The sequence below is a fragment of the Phyllopteryx taeniolatus genome, chromosome 14, assembly GCF_024500385.1.
Source record: "Phyllopteryx taeniolatus isolate TA_2022b chromosome 14, UOR_Ptae_1.2, whole genome shotgun sequence".
NCBI classification, from domain to species: Eukaryota; Metazoa; Chordata; class Actinopteri; order Syngnathiformes; family Syngnathidae; genus Phyllopteryx; species Phyllopteryx taeniolatus.
The window spans coordinates 13,466,269-13,482,821 of record NC_084515.1 but is presented as its reverse complement, the minus strand read 5'-3'; the positions used below and the strand labels follow the sequence as shown (position 1 = coordinate 13,482,821).

Genomic DNA, 16,553 nt, shown 5'->3' with positions numbered 1-16,553 from the left:
TAAACATCACATACTGTCACCCCAAATAACACTTAAAACACCTTATCTGTATTTAACACCTGGTTCTGTCAGCAGTTGTGCAAGGTAGCACCCCAAATAAAGGCCTCCTCTCTTTTTTTTTAAAAAAAAAACCCTAATAAATATAGTAAATGCACCCTGTTAATGAAAGGGACTTGTTTAGGAGGAATAGGTTTATTCCAAAAACTCTTCTTATCCATAGCTGTAGAACCAAAGCAATGAATACAAATGATCCATGATGCTCACTTTTTTTTTTTTTTAACTACATGCTGATTGTAAAAAATATTCATCTTTTCGTTGACAGAATGTATCGAGGACAGTGTATAATGGGTAGTGCGTGACAAAGAGAGCGAGAGAGACGAAACGACTGTACAAGCAAATTAAAGCAAAGCACATGAAGTGTTCCTCTTACATTCCATATTTTCAACATACATTTGCTGTACAACAGAGTTAAAGACAATACAGAGCACAATGGCTGAAGCACAAACATGTTAGCGGTTGTCGAATGCTCTTTTCGCTTGATCTTGCCGTTCAAAACCAGCAGTTTGGATGACAAACATCAGGAGTGTCAATGTTTTTTTTTTTTTGTTTTACTCTGATGAGGCAAACACGCAACAAACGAGTGGTTCCTTCTGTTGCTAAGCTTTCATTTTTAAACAGTCCTCCTGGATCACGGAGGCTGTGCTGGATAACTCTTCTGCAATCTTTGTGCACCACAGGCTTCCCTTCGCTTGACTGGAAAACACATCAGGGAAGTTGCAGTGAAAAGAATTGTCATTTGTCATGTGAGATTGGTGGGAAAACAAAATAGAAACACCCCAAATAAAGGCTTTTTATTTGAAAACAACAACACAATTGCCTTCCCTCTAATAAACACCTCATTAAACACAATGGAAATAAGTAGTGCTAAAAAAAAAACATAAAAAAAAAAAAAAAAAGAGTCCTTTATTTGGGGTGTTTTGTTTCCTCAGCATCAGAGGGTAACATATTTTTTGTGTAAGTGTATCAAGAAAGACCCCCAATAAAGGCCTCATCTGTTGTGGCAACATTTACAAGCTCACGTTAGTTCATGTTAAACTCTCCATAAGGCATTTGTGTAATTGTTGTCCTTTCAGTACTGACCTTATTCAGTTGTCGATATCTGATATGTGGTTCTCTATCTGCAATAACAAAAATACTTACTTTTATTTTTATTTATTTATTTTTTACACTTGACAGTAATGTTGAAATGTGACTTCAAACATTGCCTGCACAGTTAATAGAGGTTTTATGATGACTTTACAGAATTTCTGATGGGAAACCAAAAGTAGACAGTCAATCAAAAGTGAGCAGTATTATTATTACAGGTTGTATACGTTGGATGTCATTGCGCTGACATCTCACCATGTCACCGGCGCCCTCGTCCTCAAAGTAATCGTTGGCGCCATCCGACATCTCCGCCTCGGGCTCGGCCGCCGCCCCCAGGTCCTCACTGCCGGAGTGATTGGCCTGCTCGCCGTGGTGACACTCACACGCCTCCTCTTTTTTCCTCTGCATCTCTGGCGAAAGTAGAGAGCACCAGAACCTCAACGTAATAAGAATAACCATAGGCAGCATATGACAGTATTTTTTTGTGGAGGTGGTCTATTATTTTTCATGTCCCACCATGCTGCCTCTCAAATTTGTCCAGCCTCCCCAGCAGGGAGTCGATCTTGGTCTTGATCTGCCACAGTTCCTTTTTTATGCTCAGCAGCTGCTCTGTCTTTACTGCACAGCACACACACCAACAAAAATGCAAGATTAATACACAATGAACTCCCGTTTATCGAGGATTCGCGGGGATACGTTCCACGCAAGAAGTGAAAATTGATATACAGAGAAACCAGATAAAGACCACATGGAAAACACATGGATCACATTTTTGTAAAGCATATAGCAATCTGAAGAATATACTGCACAATACAGATTGGATGAGGGCTGTGAATAAAAAAAATGGCACAATGAAAACAACAAATACAATGCCAATTCCAATGAAGTTGGGACGTTGTATTAAACATAAATAAAAACAGAATACAATAATTTGCAAATCATGTTCAACCTATATTTAATTGAATACACCACAAAGACAAAAAAAGTTCAAACTGATCATTGTTCTTAGCAAATAATCATTAACTTAGAATTTTATGGCTGCAACATGTTCCAAAAAAGCTGGGACAGGTGGAAAAAAAAAACTGAGAAAGTTGAGGAATGCTCATCAAACACCTGTTTGGAACATCCCACAGGTGGACAGGCTAATTGGGAACAGGTGGGTGCCATGATTGGGTATAAAAGGAGCTTCCCTGAATTGCTCAGTCATTCACAAGCAAAGATGGGGCGAGGTTCACCTCTTTGTGAACAAGTGCGTGAGAAAATAGTCGAACATTTTAAGGACAATGTTCCTCAACGTACAATTGCAAGGAATTTAGGGATTGCAGCATCTACGGTCTATAATATCATCAAAAGGTTCAGAGAATCTGGAGAAATCACTGCATGGAAGCGGCAAGCCCGAAAACCAACATTGAATGCCCGTGACCTTCCATCCCTCAGGCGGCACTGCATCAAAAACCGACATCAATATGTAAAGGATATCACCACATGGGCTCAGGAAGACTTCAGAAAATCAATGTCAGTAAATCCAGTTCGATGCTACATCCGTAAGTGCAAATTGAAACTCTACTATGCAAAGCAAAAGCCATTTATCAACAACACCCAGAAACGCCGCCGTCTTCTCTGGGCCCGAGCTCATCTAAGACTGATGGACTGATGCAAAGTGGAAAAGTGTTCTGTGGTCCGACGAGTCCACAGTTCAAATTGTTTTTGGAAATTGTGGAAGTCGTGTCTTCCGGGCCAAAGAGGAAAAGAACCCTCTGGACTGTTATGGACGCAAAGTTCAAAAGCCAGGATCTGTCATGGTATGGGGCTGTGTTAGTGCCAATGACATGGGTAACTTACACATCTGGGAAGGCACCATTAATGCTGAAAGCTACATACAGGTTTTGGAGAAACATATGCTGCCATCCAAGTAACGTATTTTTCATGAACGCCCCTGCTTATTTCAGCAAGACAATGCCAAACCACATTCAGCACGTGTTACAACAGTGTGGCTTCGTAGTAAAACAGTGCAGGTACTAGACTGGCCTGCCTGCAGTCCATACCTGTCTCCCATTGAAAATGTGTGGTGCGTTATGAAGCGTAAAATACGACAACCGAGACCCCGGACTGTTGAACAGCTGAAGCTGTACATCAAGCAAGAATGGGAACGAATTCCACCTACAAAGCTTCAACAATTAGTGTCCTGAGTTCCCAAATGTTTGTTGAATGTTGTTAAAAGAAAGGGTGATGTAACACAGTGGTAAACACGACCCTGTCCCAGCAGTTTTGGAACGTGTTGCAGCCATAAAATTCGAAGTTAATGATTATTTGCTAAAAACAATAAAGTATCTTGTTTTTGTAGTGTATTCAATTAAATAGAGGTTGAACATGATTTGCAAATAATTGTATTCTGTTTTTATTTATGTTTAACACAACATCCCAACTTCATTGGAATTGGGGTTGTATTGACTCTTGATAATGTAACTGCTCGGTAGGCCGGATTAAGGAACGCATCGTACGTAGCCCGCCAGCCATACTTTCCCACCCGTTCTTTTCCCAAATAAAGTTACACTGTAGTTATACAAAAAGAAAGCTGAAAAGAGAACATACGTTTGGGTCCCGTGACAGAAGATGGGACGTTGACCAGCCTGGAGGAAGAGGAGGAGGAGGAAGAGGAAGGGGAAGAACAGGCCCGGACGGAGAAAGAGGACTTGACTCTGCGCGGGGCGGACGGCACCACGAGTCGAGAGCGTTTGACCGGGACGACGGCCCGGGCGGGCGGCACCACGCGACCGTGGTACTCAAACAGTCTGAAGACACAAAAGTCGCCATCAAGTGGAATTGAAATGTTCAATCCTAACACAAACACATTTTAGGACTCCATGCAAGGATGTTTTTTCTTGTCCTCAAGTCATTCAAACAACGAGAAACAATACAAATTCAAATCAAGTCGCATGTGTTCAACTCACAAATTTGAAGTCTTTTGTATTGGGCAAGTCAAGTCACAGCTTATCACAGGTCAAGTAAAGTCCTGTGAAGCGTCAAGTCAAATCCCAAGTCAAGTTATCGTATTAATGCAGTCTTATCTGCTACATTTGGTCTTCATCAAGCGAGAAGACCGATAAGGTCAAATAATGGTATTATCAGACAATTTATCAAACCCTAATAAACACCTCTTAAGATAATTTACTTAAATTCAACACCAATTCATAACACCACCTCAATGTAGTTTCATAGGTGAGTATAGTTTAATATCTGAGTGTCAATCAACACTTTTTTTCTTCGCCAAAAACCGACAACGAGACTAAAAAATCTGTCTGTCTGCAGAATATCTCAGTGAGTCATTTCCTTTTTACAAGTTGTTGCAATTGAAAAATATATCAATATTATATTTGAAAATGCGAGCCAAGTATGATTTGGTTTATTAACTCATTCACTGCCAGCCCTCCCAGTTAATATGCACATGTTAATGATACAACCATCCCCATACTCTTCCTCTAATTTAATTGTAATTATTATTTTAAAAGTTGTCATGGCCCGACAAGAATAGCCAATCAGAGACTGTCGAGACAGAAGACGTGTCCGAAGAGATGTCAATCATTTGCATACGAGCAGGGCAGCTTCGCGGGCACACCCAGCAGCCTCTCGCAAAAGGAGACTTTTATAGTTTCTTGGTCAGATTATATAAATCCTGTTAGCAAGAAAAGTTGAAAAGACATTCTTGGACAGCTCTCAAGATAAAACCAGGGTAAACATATTCTGTATAACGGTGGTGTCCTATGTGCAGATGGCTACACGTGGCTCAAAGTATAAGCAAAGTAAATTGCGTGTCCGCCAAATGTGTGAAACCACACCCTGGTGAAAAATGTGTGCTACTTTGTCTGGCAACTTTCTTATGCCTACACATACGATACCTAGATGTTAGCGCAGCAAAAATATAGCCGCTTAAAGCCTCTGCTGGTTGGAATATATCCCACCGGGTCGTCGCCGGGCTTTCCATGTTGCGACGAGTGCCGCTAGCCACCAGCTAGCTCACGAGCTAACAGGCTTGCGGACGCTGTGAACTGGCAGGGTCGTCCAATATGTCCACTGATGGAACGAAGGCGCGCAATTGTTATATAATGGGGGAGGGGCGACTCATGCTGGACACAACAAGTGCGTCACTACGTCCCGTATTAGGAAAACTGAAATCGTGAAAAACAGTTTAACGCTATAGCTACACAATTCAGTACTGCATTGTGCCCAGTCTTTGTACATTTTCAGCAATCATCTTCAAACGTATCATGTATTTACAAACAAATGAATTCACTTTACCTTTTAAATGTATCCCAATTTAAAACCATTTACTACTTTGCTCACTCAATTGTTAACAGACCATTTTATGCATATTTATGTGTATGCCTTAACTTCAGCAACCCTGAAATTCACATCAAACTAATGTTAGCTAACTACTGGCTGATTAAGAACAGGCTAAAGAATTTACAGATATTTACTGGGCAGAATGCGTCTTCAAATGATGAACAGAGTTTTCCGTAGCAAGGGAAGTGTTTGAGTGATCGAATAGGCCAATCCTCCAATCGGTGCCATTTCTAGCATGCACTCGCATATCGTAACTAATTAATTTTATATTCTGTCTCTAAACCGAACATGTACAACAAACAGACAAGTCTTTCAAGACATCATGTCTCACGTCATCAAAACGGTAACTTAAGCTGACTTGAGTCTCCATCTTTCCCTATAATACAGATAACAACTCAAAGTAGACATGCAAACACTCAGAAAACTCAAAACACACGAAGTAAACAAAGCAATGAAAATGTCAAAAAGGAAGATAAATCGACACGAACAATCTGACAGTCGGTACTCTGATATAAGCGTCATTAGGAAGCCCGGAGTGAAGGAATAAGAAGCTCCCGATATGACGTTCATTAAGCCTACATGCTGCATGCCGCACCAAATGTCCCATACATAAATGACTGTACAGGTACACCCCTAATATGTATTATACATAGGTATATTATGTGCATTTGTGTATATGATCCACAAATTGCCCACCCCTGTATACCTGCTGTAGAAATCATCTCTGTAGTAGTCGTAATCAAAATCGTAGCCACTGCCAAAACAAGCGAAACGTGAAGTTAGACAGTTAGAATTAAAGGAGTCCTCGCGCATGAACACAACCCACTTTCATTGACAGGTCATTTAATGATAGCAAATGTCAGGACAAGCCTGCTCGCTGGTGGCTGAGCTAAGCATCCTGCATTTAGTACAAATATTTCACACACAAAAAACCCACACAAATGTTAGATTTAAAATAAATCGACAAAAATATAAAAACAGATGTACAATACAAAAATATTACAAAAAAGACAAAAATATTAGAACATAAAAAATTTTTTTTTGTCAGTTACAGTACGTCCTTATAATATAATCAGATGCAATTACGTTTATTCATTATGCCTGTATTTTCTTTCTGCTTTAAATGAAATGCAACTTAAACAGAAACTATTAATATTATTATTACATTTTATTGTCCTTCTTTCGACTTTCATTTTTTTGTAATCAAATTAGTTTAGTTATTATTATCAAAGTAATCCATGAAAGCAAGGGTCCAACCTGTAGAGTGACGACAGCGGCCTCTTGGTGGCTATCTTCGGCCAGTATGGTTTGGGCTCTCCTGCCATGTTGATGTCTGCCAAGACAAATCACATTCCCACAATCGCAACAGGTACAAATATTAGAAGATGTTCAAAAACAGTGGCTCTCAAAGTGTGGTATGAGTACCAACAGTGGTACGCGGGCTCCCTCTGAAATAATCACTGAAGTAAATGTTCAAACCACCTTAAAAAATAATTCAATATATTAAATTTGATAAGTACAATTCAGTTGTATTTAACTTTAAAATACTTGCATTGAATCTTTTAGAACTGTTTCTTTTCAAACATTTAGGTACAATTTCTATTCATTCTTATTCAAAGACAGCTTTTCATTTTCCTATATTTAAGTGTGTTAATGTTCAAACTCTTGCGGTGGCTTACAATAATATTAAATAAAACTGTTGCCTCATGATGGAGGTACTTGAAGGGAAAAATATTTTTTGAGGTGGTGCTTGGTGTAAAAAGTTGAGGACCACTGTTCTAAAACTTCGGGCAGGAGGCGGGGTACACCCTGAACTGGTTGCGAGCCAATCGCAGGGCACATATAACAACCAGTCGCACTCAACATTCACACCTACGGGCAATTTAGAGTCTTCAATCAACCTACCACGCATGTTTTTGGGATGTGGGAGGGAACCGGAGTGCCCGGAGAAAACCCACGCAGGCACAGGGAAAACATGCAAACTCCACACAGGTGGGGCTGGGGATTGAACCCTAGTCCTCAGGAAAACACAAATATAAAAAAATATTGGAAAATAAGAGATAAAAAGATGAAATATGAAAAAATTGTACTATATATATATATATATAGATAAAAATATACAAAAATGAAAATCCCCAAATATTACACAAAAAAAATTACAAATGTTAGAAAAAAATGCAGCACAGTGTCCAGGTTTGCACAACAGCCTCACAGTTCTGAGGTTGCAGGTTTGAATCCTGGCTCTGGTCTTCCTGTGTGGAATATGCATGTTCTCCTTATGCTTGCGTGGGTTTTCTCCAGGTACTCCAGTTTCCTCGCACATTTCAAAACCATGTTTGTTCGGTTAACGGAAGACTAAATTGTCTGTAGGTGTGACTGTGAGTGTGAATGCTTGCTTGTCTACAAGTGTCCTGTGAATAGCTGGCGACCAGTCCAAGGTGTAGGTGTACTTCTATGGTTTGTATCTTAATTTGTTTGTTTGCTGTAACAGCACGCACAAGATGGGAGAAGCCCAAAGACAACTAATACTTTCGCAAACGTTCAATACGATATCAGCGATAATTACAATTTGAAACCGTAACAATTATCGGATGAAAACACATCATGGTTTAACGCTAAAGCGTTTCATCCCAACAAATGAGTCACACCGATGCATTACCAGATGAATCTGTACACAACGCCCGTCTCATCGTTATGATTGACAGCTCATTCGACACGCTCCAAAAATGTCCCGGCTCCTGCTCAATCAGCCTTGAGTGTATACCGCTCAAGGTTGCACATGACGGCGCAAACAAATGGCAGACAGCCTGACACGACATGCGAAGATGTGCGTCTGACGGATGAGTCATCGCCGCCGACACCTGGGAAAAAGTTGTACTGATAAAATATTGACTGGCTCGGCAATCAAGCTGGGGGGAGTTATTTGCTCCCACCGCACACTAACCAGGACATGCATGCATAGCAAGAATGCTCAAAATATAGGGTCTCCCAAAAGTCACGATACACTTTTGTTTTTTCTATTACATTTCAGGTATCCTTCGGACAGATCAACATTTGACCTAGGATTTGCATTTTATGTAAGCACATCATTCCCTCGCCTGGGAGCTCACCAATTGACATTGGAGCAACGTTGCAAAAGTGCCACCTAGCAAAATGTTCTTCTGTATCCGACTGTAGTTCATTGCCAAGTTGAGAAGCTTTATGGCGGTCACAATGCGCCCCAACGTGTAGTACAATTTGCCCTATCCATGGCAAGTTTCTTGAAACATTATCTGTTCTTAACAAATCATACAGCGGCAGGTCTGCTACATCCACCACTGATGAAAACACCAAACTCCTAGAGCAGTGGTCCGCACCAAGCCAGGGAAAGTCTATCCAGAGTGCTGCACTGGAACTCAGCATCAACAAAAGCTCGGTTCAGCGGATGCTTCAGAAAGTGATAAAGCTTTATCTGTATCGACTTCAGGGTGTTAAAAGGCTTCAAGTGGAAGATTTTGATGCTCAACCACCTGAAGCACGAGGTAAAGCTTTAGCACTCTGTGAAGCACCCGCTGAATCGAGCTTTTGTTGATGGGGAGTTCCAGTGCAGCCTTTCAGAAGTATTGGGAGTTTTGGGACACCCTCTATTAAAAGAAGTATATAAAGCTACAAAAATATTAGACAAAATAATACACAAATATTCTGGAAAGCAATGCATAAATATGTGAGAAAAATACACAAATAATAGAAAATGTTGGGCAAGAAACTAAAATATTTCATTGAAATAAAATAAGAAAATAAAAAAAATACACAAAGATTAGAAAAATAAAAATATTAGAAGAAAATGAAAAAAAAGGTTATAAACAATTATGAAGACAATATCAAAAGACAAAAATACAAAATTACTGCTATATACTACATATAAAAAAGATTCAATGGAAAAATACACAAATATTACAAAAAATATAAAATACTAGATGAAAAATACATATGCATAAGAAAAAATACAAAAGTATAGATCACAAAAAAATATGATACATAAGGAAATATTCCAACAGTAAAATAGATTAAAAAATACATTTTAAAAAAAGATTTGAAAAAATAGATAACTAAATAATTGTGGCGAAAAATAAAAAACAGGGATTATGACAAATAATAATACAAATATAGTATAAAAATTGCAAATTGTTAAATGAAAATGTTTAGAAAAAAAACAAAAATATTAATATATACACATACAAGTGCTAAATAAAAATCAAAATGTTTGTGATTTTTTTTTAAACAGACAACTAAAATACAAAAATTAGGAAATAATACAAACAAGTACGCCCAAAGCAATTTATGAAAATACACAAATATTACAAAAACATACGGACAAAACATTTGAATTTTTTTTTTTAATATTTGGGAGTCAAAAACACAAGACAGTTTGTTTTAAAATGAATGTGAAATGAATGTGTTAGATAAATAAACTTTGGACCTTGTAAGTTCAGAATTCCCAGCCGTCTCGAATGCAACGTGAATTCTGCTTCACAACAACTAAAAAGTCCTCTCTTTCAATTGAAACAACATGCTGTTTAGTCGCCATGGTTTTTCCTTTGTCGAAGTCTTTTCTTCCCACCTCCCAGATGGCCTAAAGCAGTCGGTGGGATGTTGGGGGAGGATGAGGAGGAGGAGGAGGAGGAGATGTTGCATGTGGCTCTCAGGTGAACTGGGACAGCTGTATCCTTGTAATTAGGCTGCAGGAAGACGTGAGGGATGACTCTCATAACAAACGGCGCTCTCCTGTGTCCGCCCCACCGCACGAGTCATAAACGCATTCCGGAATGAAACACCTCACTATGGCCCACCTGATTAATTGCAGTCATTTTGTTGGGAAAAAATGACACCAAAGTGTCTACTTGTTGACCTGAGCGTTCGTTAACATTTAAAGCAGGGAGAGCGGCCGGAGAGCGGCGTTGCCAAGCAATAGCAGCCCCAAAAGTGCAGCTTTGAGATGGGGCATAAAAAAAAAAAAAAAAAAAAAAGGTTTCCTCTCGCTCAAGTCATTATGGGCAGTGCACAAGAACACTCAGACATACTAAGTCACACAATGAGAAATACTCTTCACTGGTCAGTCGATGTCACTCATGGTGACTGACCAATGAAAAGTGACGCAATGTGTTGCGGGTCATGATTGAGATTGAGACTGATCAATGAAGAGTGACCAAATGACCAAGCGCTGACATCCAGACTGACCAAAGATGAGTTATGGGCATAATCATGGATACTACAGACTAGACTTTACACCGATTTTATCGGGCTGATCGGTATCGGCCGATATTTAGCATTTTATGCTGATCGGCTTTAATGTCATAATTCGCCGGTCCGATCCGCAAAAGACATTTACTCTGCATCGCTGCGTGCACAGTATATTTGAATCCAAAAGCTAGTTTATTTTTAGCCTTGTCGTGTGTCTTTTGATGTAGTACTGTAAACATAGGAAGGCCAATGAAGTTATTTAAAAAAAAAAAAAACATGTCGGTAGTGTGGAACAGACAACACGTCTGAGATAGACAACACGTAATGCCCGGATCAGACTACAAGACAAATTTGCTCTTTCACAATTGCACTGTCAAACTACTGCAATAAATCCAACCGGATACACTCGTTACCGTGGCGACGACGACAAGAGTGGATCGCGTCCACTTTATATTATAAGGACAAAATGGGAAAAACGTGTGTTGGTGGTCGCCGGTGCTCAGGCCTGGAGAGGACGTTCGTTTAAGGCTTGCTTGAGGTATGTTCACGTACTTTTAATACGATACGGCTCGCAAGCAGGCAATAAAATGTTATGTAGCCTAGCAAGCTAGTGGTAGCAAGAACGGTTGGACGTAAAGGTGCCGCTGTTCTGTCGAATCATGCTCTAAAGTTTCAGTGTGGGTGAAGTAATTTAATTAAAAATAAAGTAATTTAATTACATTAAGTTAGCACCCATTATTTCTGTCATGTAATGTTGGTTTGACCTGACTGATTAGAATACACCCTCTGACTAGAGCAGTGATTTCCAACCTTTATGGAGACAAGGAACATGTTTTACAATTTAAAAATCTCACGGCACACCAACAAACAAAAATGTCACAAAAGTGGATACATTAATGACTGTATTTACTTCCTGCCATCTAATAGAAGACAGTGACATTTGTTCTGTCACTATGCCTCACTGTCATAAATAGAGGGACAAAGATACATTATTTATTGTAAATATAATTTTTTTTTGCAGCAATTAAGTACACAAGTATATACAGTAAATAAACAGGTCATTTAAATAGACACATTCCTCCATCTTGGATCGGATCGGTGATCGGTTATTGTTTTTTTAAACTCGCTGATCGGTGAACGGATCCCAAAAATCCTGATCGTGTAAAGCCTACTACAGACATATGGATATACATAGGAACAGTCAGTTTCTCAGTAAACTGCAGTATATTAGTCATTTTTCCCAGAAAAAGGAGAATAAAGAAAGAAAGAAAGAAAGAAAGAAAAAGAAAAAAATATGCCTGTATTGTTATATCATCCGTCTACATGTGCTGCTCAACCATTTGTGTTCAAATATCCATTGCTTAAAAGGTTTATAACACCACAACACCAATGCTATTCGTTTGCTCTTCTATGGCGTTTCCGATTGTGGGCTAGCATTAAGACAGTGCACTTTAAGGCAAGGTTATGTGGTTGTTATAAATACAGAACGTGCTATTCTCTTTATTTAGTGTTTAGTTTGAAGCCTCTTTTATGAAAAAAAAAATGCAAAACTGCTGCTTGTTTTGAAGTGAGTTTGAGTTGAGTTCACTGCCACCATATGGCACCTGTATCTCAAAATTCAAGTCAAAGCACAAAAATCATCTGGACAACGGCTTGAAAAACACTTTAGTCTGGTCACCACTGTATCCATTTTTTAAAAATATCTTTTTCTGTAAGATTGCTTTAGATGAGTCCAGGTGATTGTACTTCACTGAGTGTTCACAGGGCAGTGATGTATGACACCACATGAAAGCGAGACTAAAGCTAATCTTTTGGCGGGGAAGGTCAGAACAAAGTCAGCGTTGGCTGTGACGGGTGTTCCTCAGAGTGGGTGAGCGCTCCGCATTTGATGATGCGATCACGCACGGCACGCCAATACAAATGCGCTTCTAAGAAGCATCATCCTACAACACAGCGCTCCGGAGAGTTCAATCTACGCCGTGTTCTTCGTGCCTTGTAAATCTGACAGGCCAGACTTCAGTAATCCCCAATCTTGTCTCAAGGGCACACGCAATGTTTTTTTTTTTTATAAGGCCAGAGTGCAAATTTCCTCTCGGAAGGACGGGATGACAAAGCCGACAGTTTCAATGAGTGATTCTGGCTACATGCTTGAGAACTCATTTAAAATGGGACCAACAAATTACTTGCACACAACATTGTGGATTGTCAGGTATCCACTGGAATGCAAATCACCTTTGAAGACATATAACTAGATCACATGCTCACCATTGGTCAGTCTACATGTCAATCACAATTTGCACACTAGCGGTTTATCGCTCAGTCAGCATTGTTTCGACCCACGTTAGTCATTACTCGGGCTACGAACGAATCATTGGTGACACAGTACTGCATTCAAATGGGCCGGGAAAAAAATAGAATCCCGAGGCAGAAAACTTTGGGATTTGAATCACAACGAATCAAAGAATAACACAGTACTTAATTTATTCTGACAAGAGCTTTTTCATAACCTCTAGATGGCGGCATACATTTATAAAATGTGAAAGCTATTTTCATTTGCCCCTATACCTATGTATAATGTGCACAATTGACTTTTGAAAAACATTTTTGGGTGGGGGGGGGGGGGGGGATGTGCATTATACACGAGAAATTACGGTACCTTTCGTTGGTCTGTCTGCATGTCAGTCATCACCTGCGCAATCTGTGGTTTATCTCAATTGTCATTGGTCTATCTTAGTGTCAGTAACTACACACAACACCAATGAGTGATTCCAGCTACATGCCTGAGAACACATTCAAAAAAGGACGAACAAATTAGGCGTGCACAACATTGTGGCGTGAACACGTCACGCGTCGACTGGAACGTTCATCACTGTTGAAGGCTGTAAAATGTCCAATCCCATCAAGTCCAGTGTGAGGATGCCGAGGCAGGGAACAATTTGTATCGAATAATCTTCGCTATGTTCAAAAGGTGTGGATTAATCAGCACCTCGTCCTTCCTTAATGAATTCTCTGTACTTTACTCTCGAGCCCCCGTGAGGAAAATGGCCACTTTGGCATCCTGAGCTCCTAATGTGATTATTTTTTATGAGATAGGCCCAAGTATGGTAATTTGAAGGGATAAATACATCATGAGCGCAGTGCCACACTACAGGTTTAGCGTTTCATTTGGATAAAAGCTGATGGGGCAACATTTTCATGATCATTCATTCTTCTACGGCCTTTTAAGCAAGCAAAAGAGGCAAAAAAGCCCTCAGTACACGACTCAGATGCAAAAGGGTTGCCGTTTATGTGTCAACTAATTTGAAGACAAAAATTGAGCTTTAAAGAAGTAAAATTTACAACTTTTAAGAAAGAATTCAGGCCATTTTAATCAAATTTAAAGAGTTCTAATTCACTAAATACGGGCTCAATATGTCTTAAATGGTGCCTTACCCGACTTATGAGGTTTTTGAGATACGAGCAGTTGATTGGCCGATTGTTTTGCTTTGACTTACGGGAGAAATTTTGACATAGGAGCACCGTATGGTGGCAATGAACTCAACTCACTTCACAACAAGCAGCAATTTGGCAGATAGTGGTAAATAGTATATGGTAATGGTATTTTAAATATTTTCAATTAGTTCATATATTACAAAATACTACAGACAGACAAAAATAGATACAAATAAAGTTTTTTTTGTTGTTTATTTTTTGGTTTGTTGTTGTATGTTTGTGAAAAGAATATATGTTTTGAATATTTGACTAAAACAAAATTATTAGGAAATACTACAAATAAGGATGAACCCCTTTTATATTTGAATGCATGCTACCACCTGACAGTCTGTTTTGTATTATTATTGAGAGCAAAATGAACTGTTGACTTCAATTATATTTTTCCCACACAATGGAACAATGTGGCATTTTTTTAGGACCTTTAAGCAGTGTCTTTTTATTTTTTTTATTTTAGAGATTAAGTGGTAGGATAATTAAGGCAACACACTTTCAACCAGCTCACAATGGAAATGTGCCGGAAACGTTCGTCCTCTTACATCTTGGCATGTCATTTATGATATATACGCAGCACCTAAGTGCAACACTTAGCATATGCTCATCAATCTGCGCGCAAAACAATCGTGCCTGCTGCCACTGTGCTGAAAATTATTGTCTGGAATCCATCCCAGAAGACACACAGCAACCTGCTCCATGCAAAACTTGCCACTCGATCTTTGCTAGTGCTGCTGGTCAACACATTTTCACATGGAAATAATGCCAATTGAATAAAGCAAGTTTCTAGTGCTAGGTGATATGGGCTATAAAGAAAATCTCACATTTTCCGTCAATAAAATCCAAAACCAATTTTCCATTCAGTCGAAAAAGCAAATGACAATGACATTGTTCCCAAAAGTTTTGTTTTTTTGGTTTGTTTTCACCTTTTGGGATTTGGTTCATTCCTCCCGATACCAAACAAGCTTTGAAACGCTTGTTCCAACCCCAAAAACCTCTTCACCGATCATGTGAAAACAAATGCTTCCTTTCGGAAAGTGCCCCTTTTGTCAAAACATGTACTGCATGTAAACGTGATCCTAAATAAATTCACATTTGAAATGTTCAACAATTTATACAATTTGAACTACAGAAGCTGCTAAGAAATGTACTTTAAAAACACTTGCAGGCAAATGAATTTGAACTGATCTGTAAATTTGAATAATCGGTCAGCTCCAATGAGATAGGCAAGGTCGAAATTTGCCAATGTCTCACGTGACCTTGAGTAGGTCCACGGTTTGATTTCTGAGTTTCTCATGCTACTTTAAAGGCGTATTTTTTCCATGAATTTCTTTGTTGTATCCGAAGTATACAACAATGCAGGTAGTTAGCGGCAAGGGTTAGCAGCAAATTTTCCCAATTGTTTACCCTTTTGTTCAGACTGCGCCATCTCTTGGAATAAGTGTCGTGAGATCTGAGGTTTGTTTTCCAAGTGTTTTTGCGACTTAAAGGGCATATTTTTTTCTAAACTTTTTTGGTAAAGTGTGAGGCTCACATTAACCAGCCAACTGTAGCGCTTGTTGAACTGAGTCCTCGTGAGCTACTTTTGGATTTAAAGGCATGTTTTTAGGCATCGTTTTAGTTGTTATCCAAAGTGTATAATACAGCTATTTTGCGCCTAACGTTGGCTGTTAATGTGCTCGCTGAACTGAAATCCGATAATGTACCCCAAGGTCGAACTTTGCTAACGTCTTGTGAGACTTCAGGTTTGATTTCTCAGTTTTGTCCTATTTTTTCCGATCATCTTAGTCGTTATCCAAAGTGTACAACAATACGACCAGTTTGTGGCAAGTGTTAGCAACTAATGTTAGCGCTTGTTGACCTGCCCTTTGGCAAAGTTTTGTGAGATTCCAGCTCTGAGTTTTATGCTATTTAAATTTTCTTCCGTTAATATCCAAACGATACAATCCAGCTAATTTGCAGCTAGTGGTAATGTGTTGTGTTTTTCCCAATCCCACCATGAATAGCAAATGTTCCAATGCATCCTCCTGAGTCAGATGTTATTACATATTCATAATTCCAATTATTGCACATACCATTTGAGAGCCGTCTTATGCAAGCCGACTCCTCACAGAGCAATTGAGAGGCGAGTGCACCACACTCAATAGGCATATCATTTTCCACTACCGAGTAATCACTGCGGACTGCTTTAAAGCTGCATAAAACCTGCCATCAAGTCCAAAAGACAAAGAAAAACCTCCATCAATTTATTCAAAATAAGGGAGATATTGATATTGTGCAGAGAGAGAAAAAAACAGTCCAATTTCATACTGGAAATAAGACTATGAATTATCTAGAAGTGCAGGATGATAAACGACAACAAT

General features: G+C 39.2%; 1 protein-coding gene across 7 annotated transcripts in view; it reads right to left on the bottom strand.

Moving 5' to 3' along the window:
* Window positions 1–118: 118 nt before the first annotated feature.
* The window catches only part of ralyl (RALY RNA binding protein like), a 45,085-nt gene continuing 28,650 nt past the window's right edge, over window positions 119–16,553 (bottom strand). For 4 of the 7 annotated variants that reach the window (XM_061797689.1, XM_061797688.1, XM_061797690.1 and 1 more), the window contains exons 3-9: window positions 6,745–6,820; window positions 6,194–6,241; window positions 3,739–3,938; window positions 1,663–1,764; window positions 1,363–1,556; window positions 1,141–1,178; window positions 119–753 (exon numbers count right to left, since the gene is read on the bottom strand). In XM_061797689.1, the coding sequence (XP_061653673.1) occupies window positions 1,146–1,178; window positions 1,363–1,556; window positions 1,663–1,764; window positions 3,739–3,938; window positions 6,194–6,241; window positions 6,745–6,820 (653 nt within the window). In that variant the 3' untranslated portion in view covers window positions 119–753; window positions 1,141–1,145. The remainder of the gene's footprint in view (window positions 754–1,140; window positions 1,179–1,362; window positions 1,557–1,662; window positions 1,765–3,738; window positions 3,939–6,193; window positions 6,242–6,744; window positions 6,821–16,553) is intronic. The other 3 variants (XM_061797687.1, XM_061797685.1, XM_061797686.1) reach the window with 3 other exon arrangements.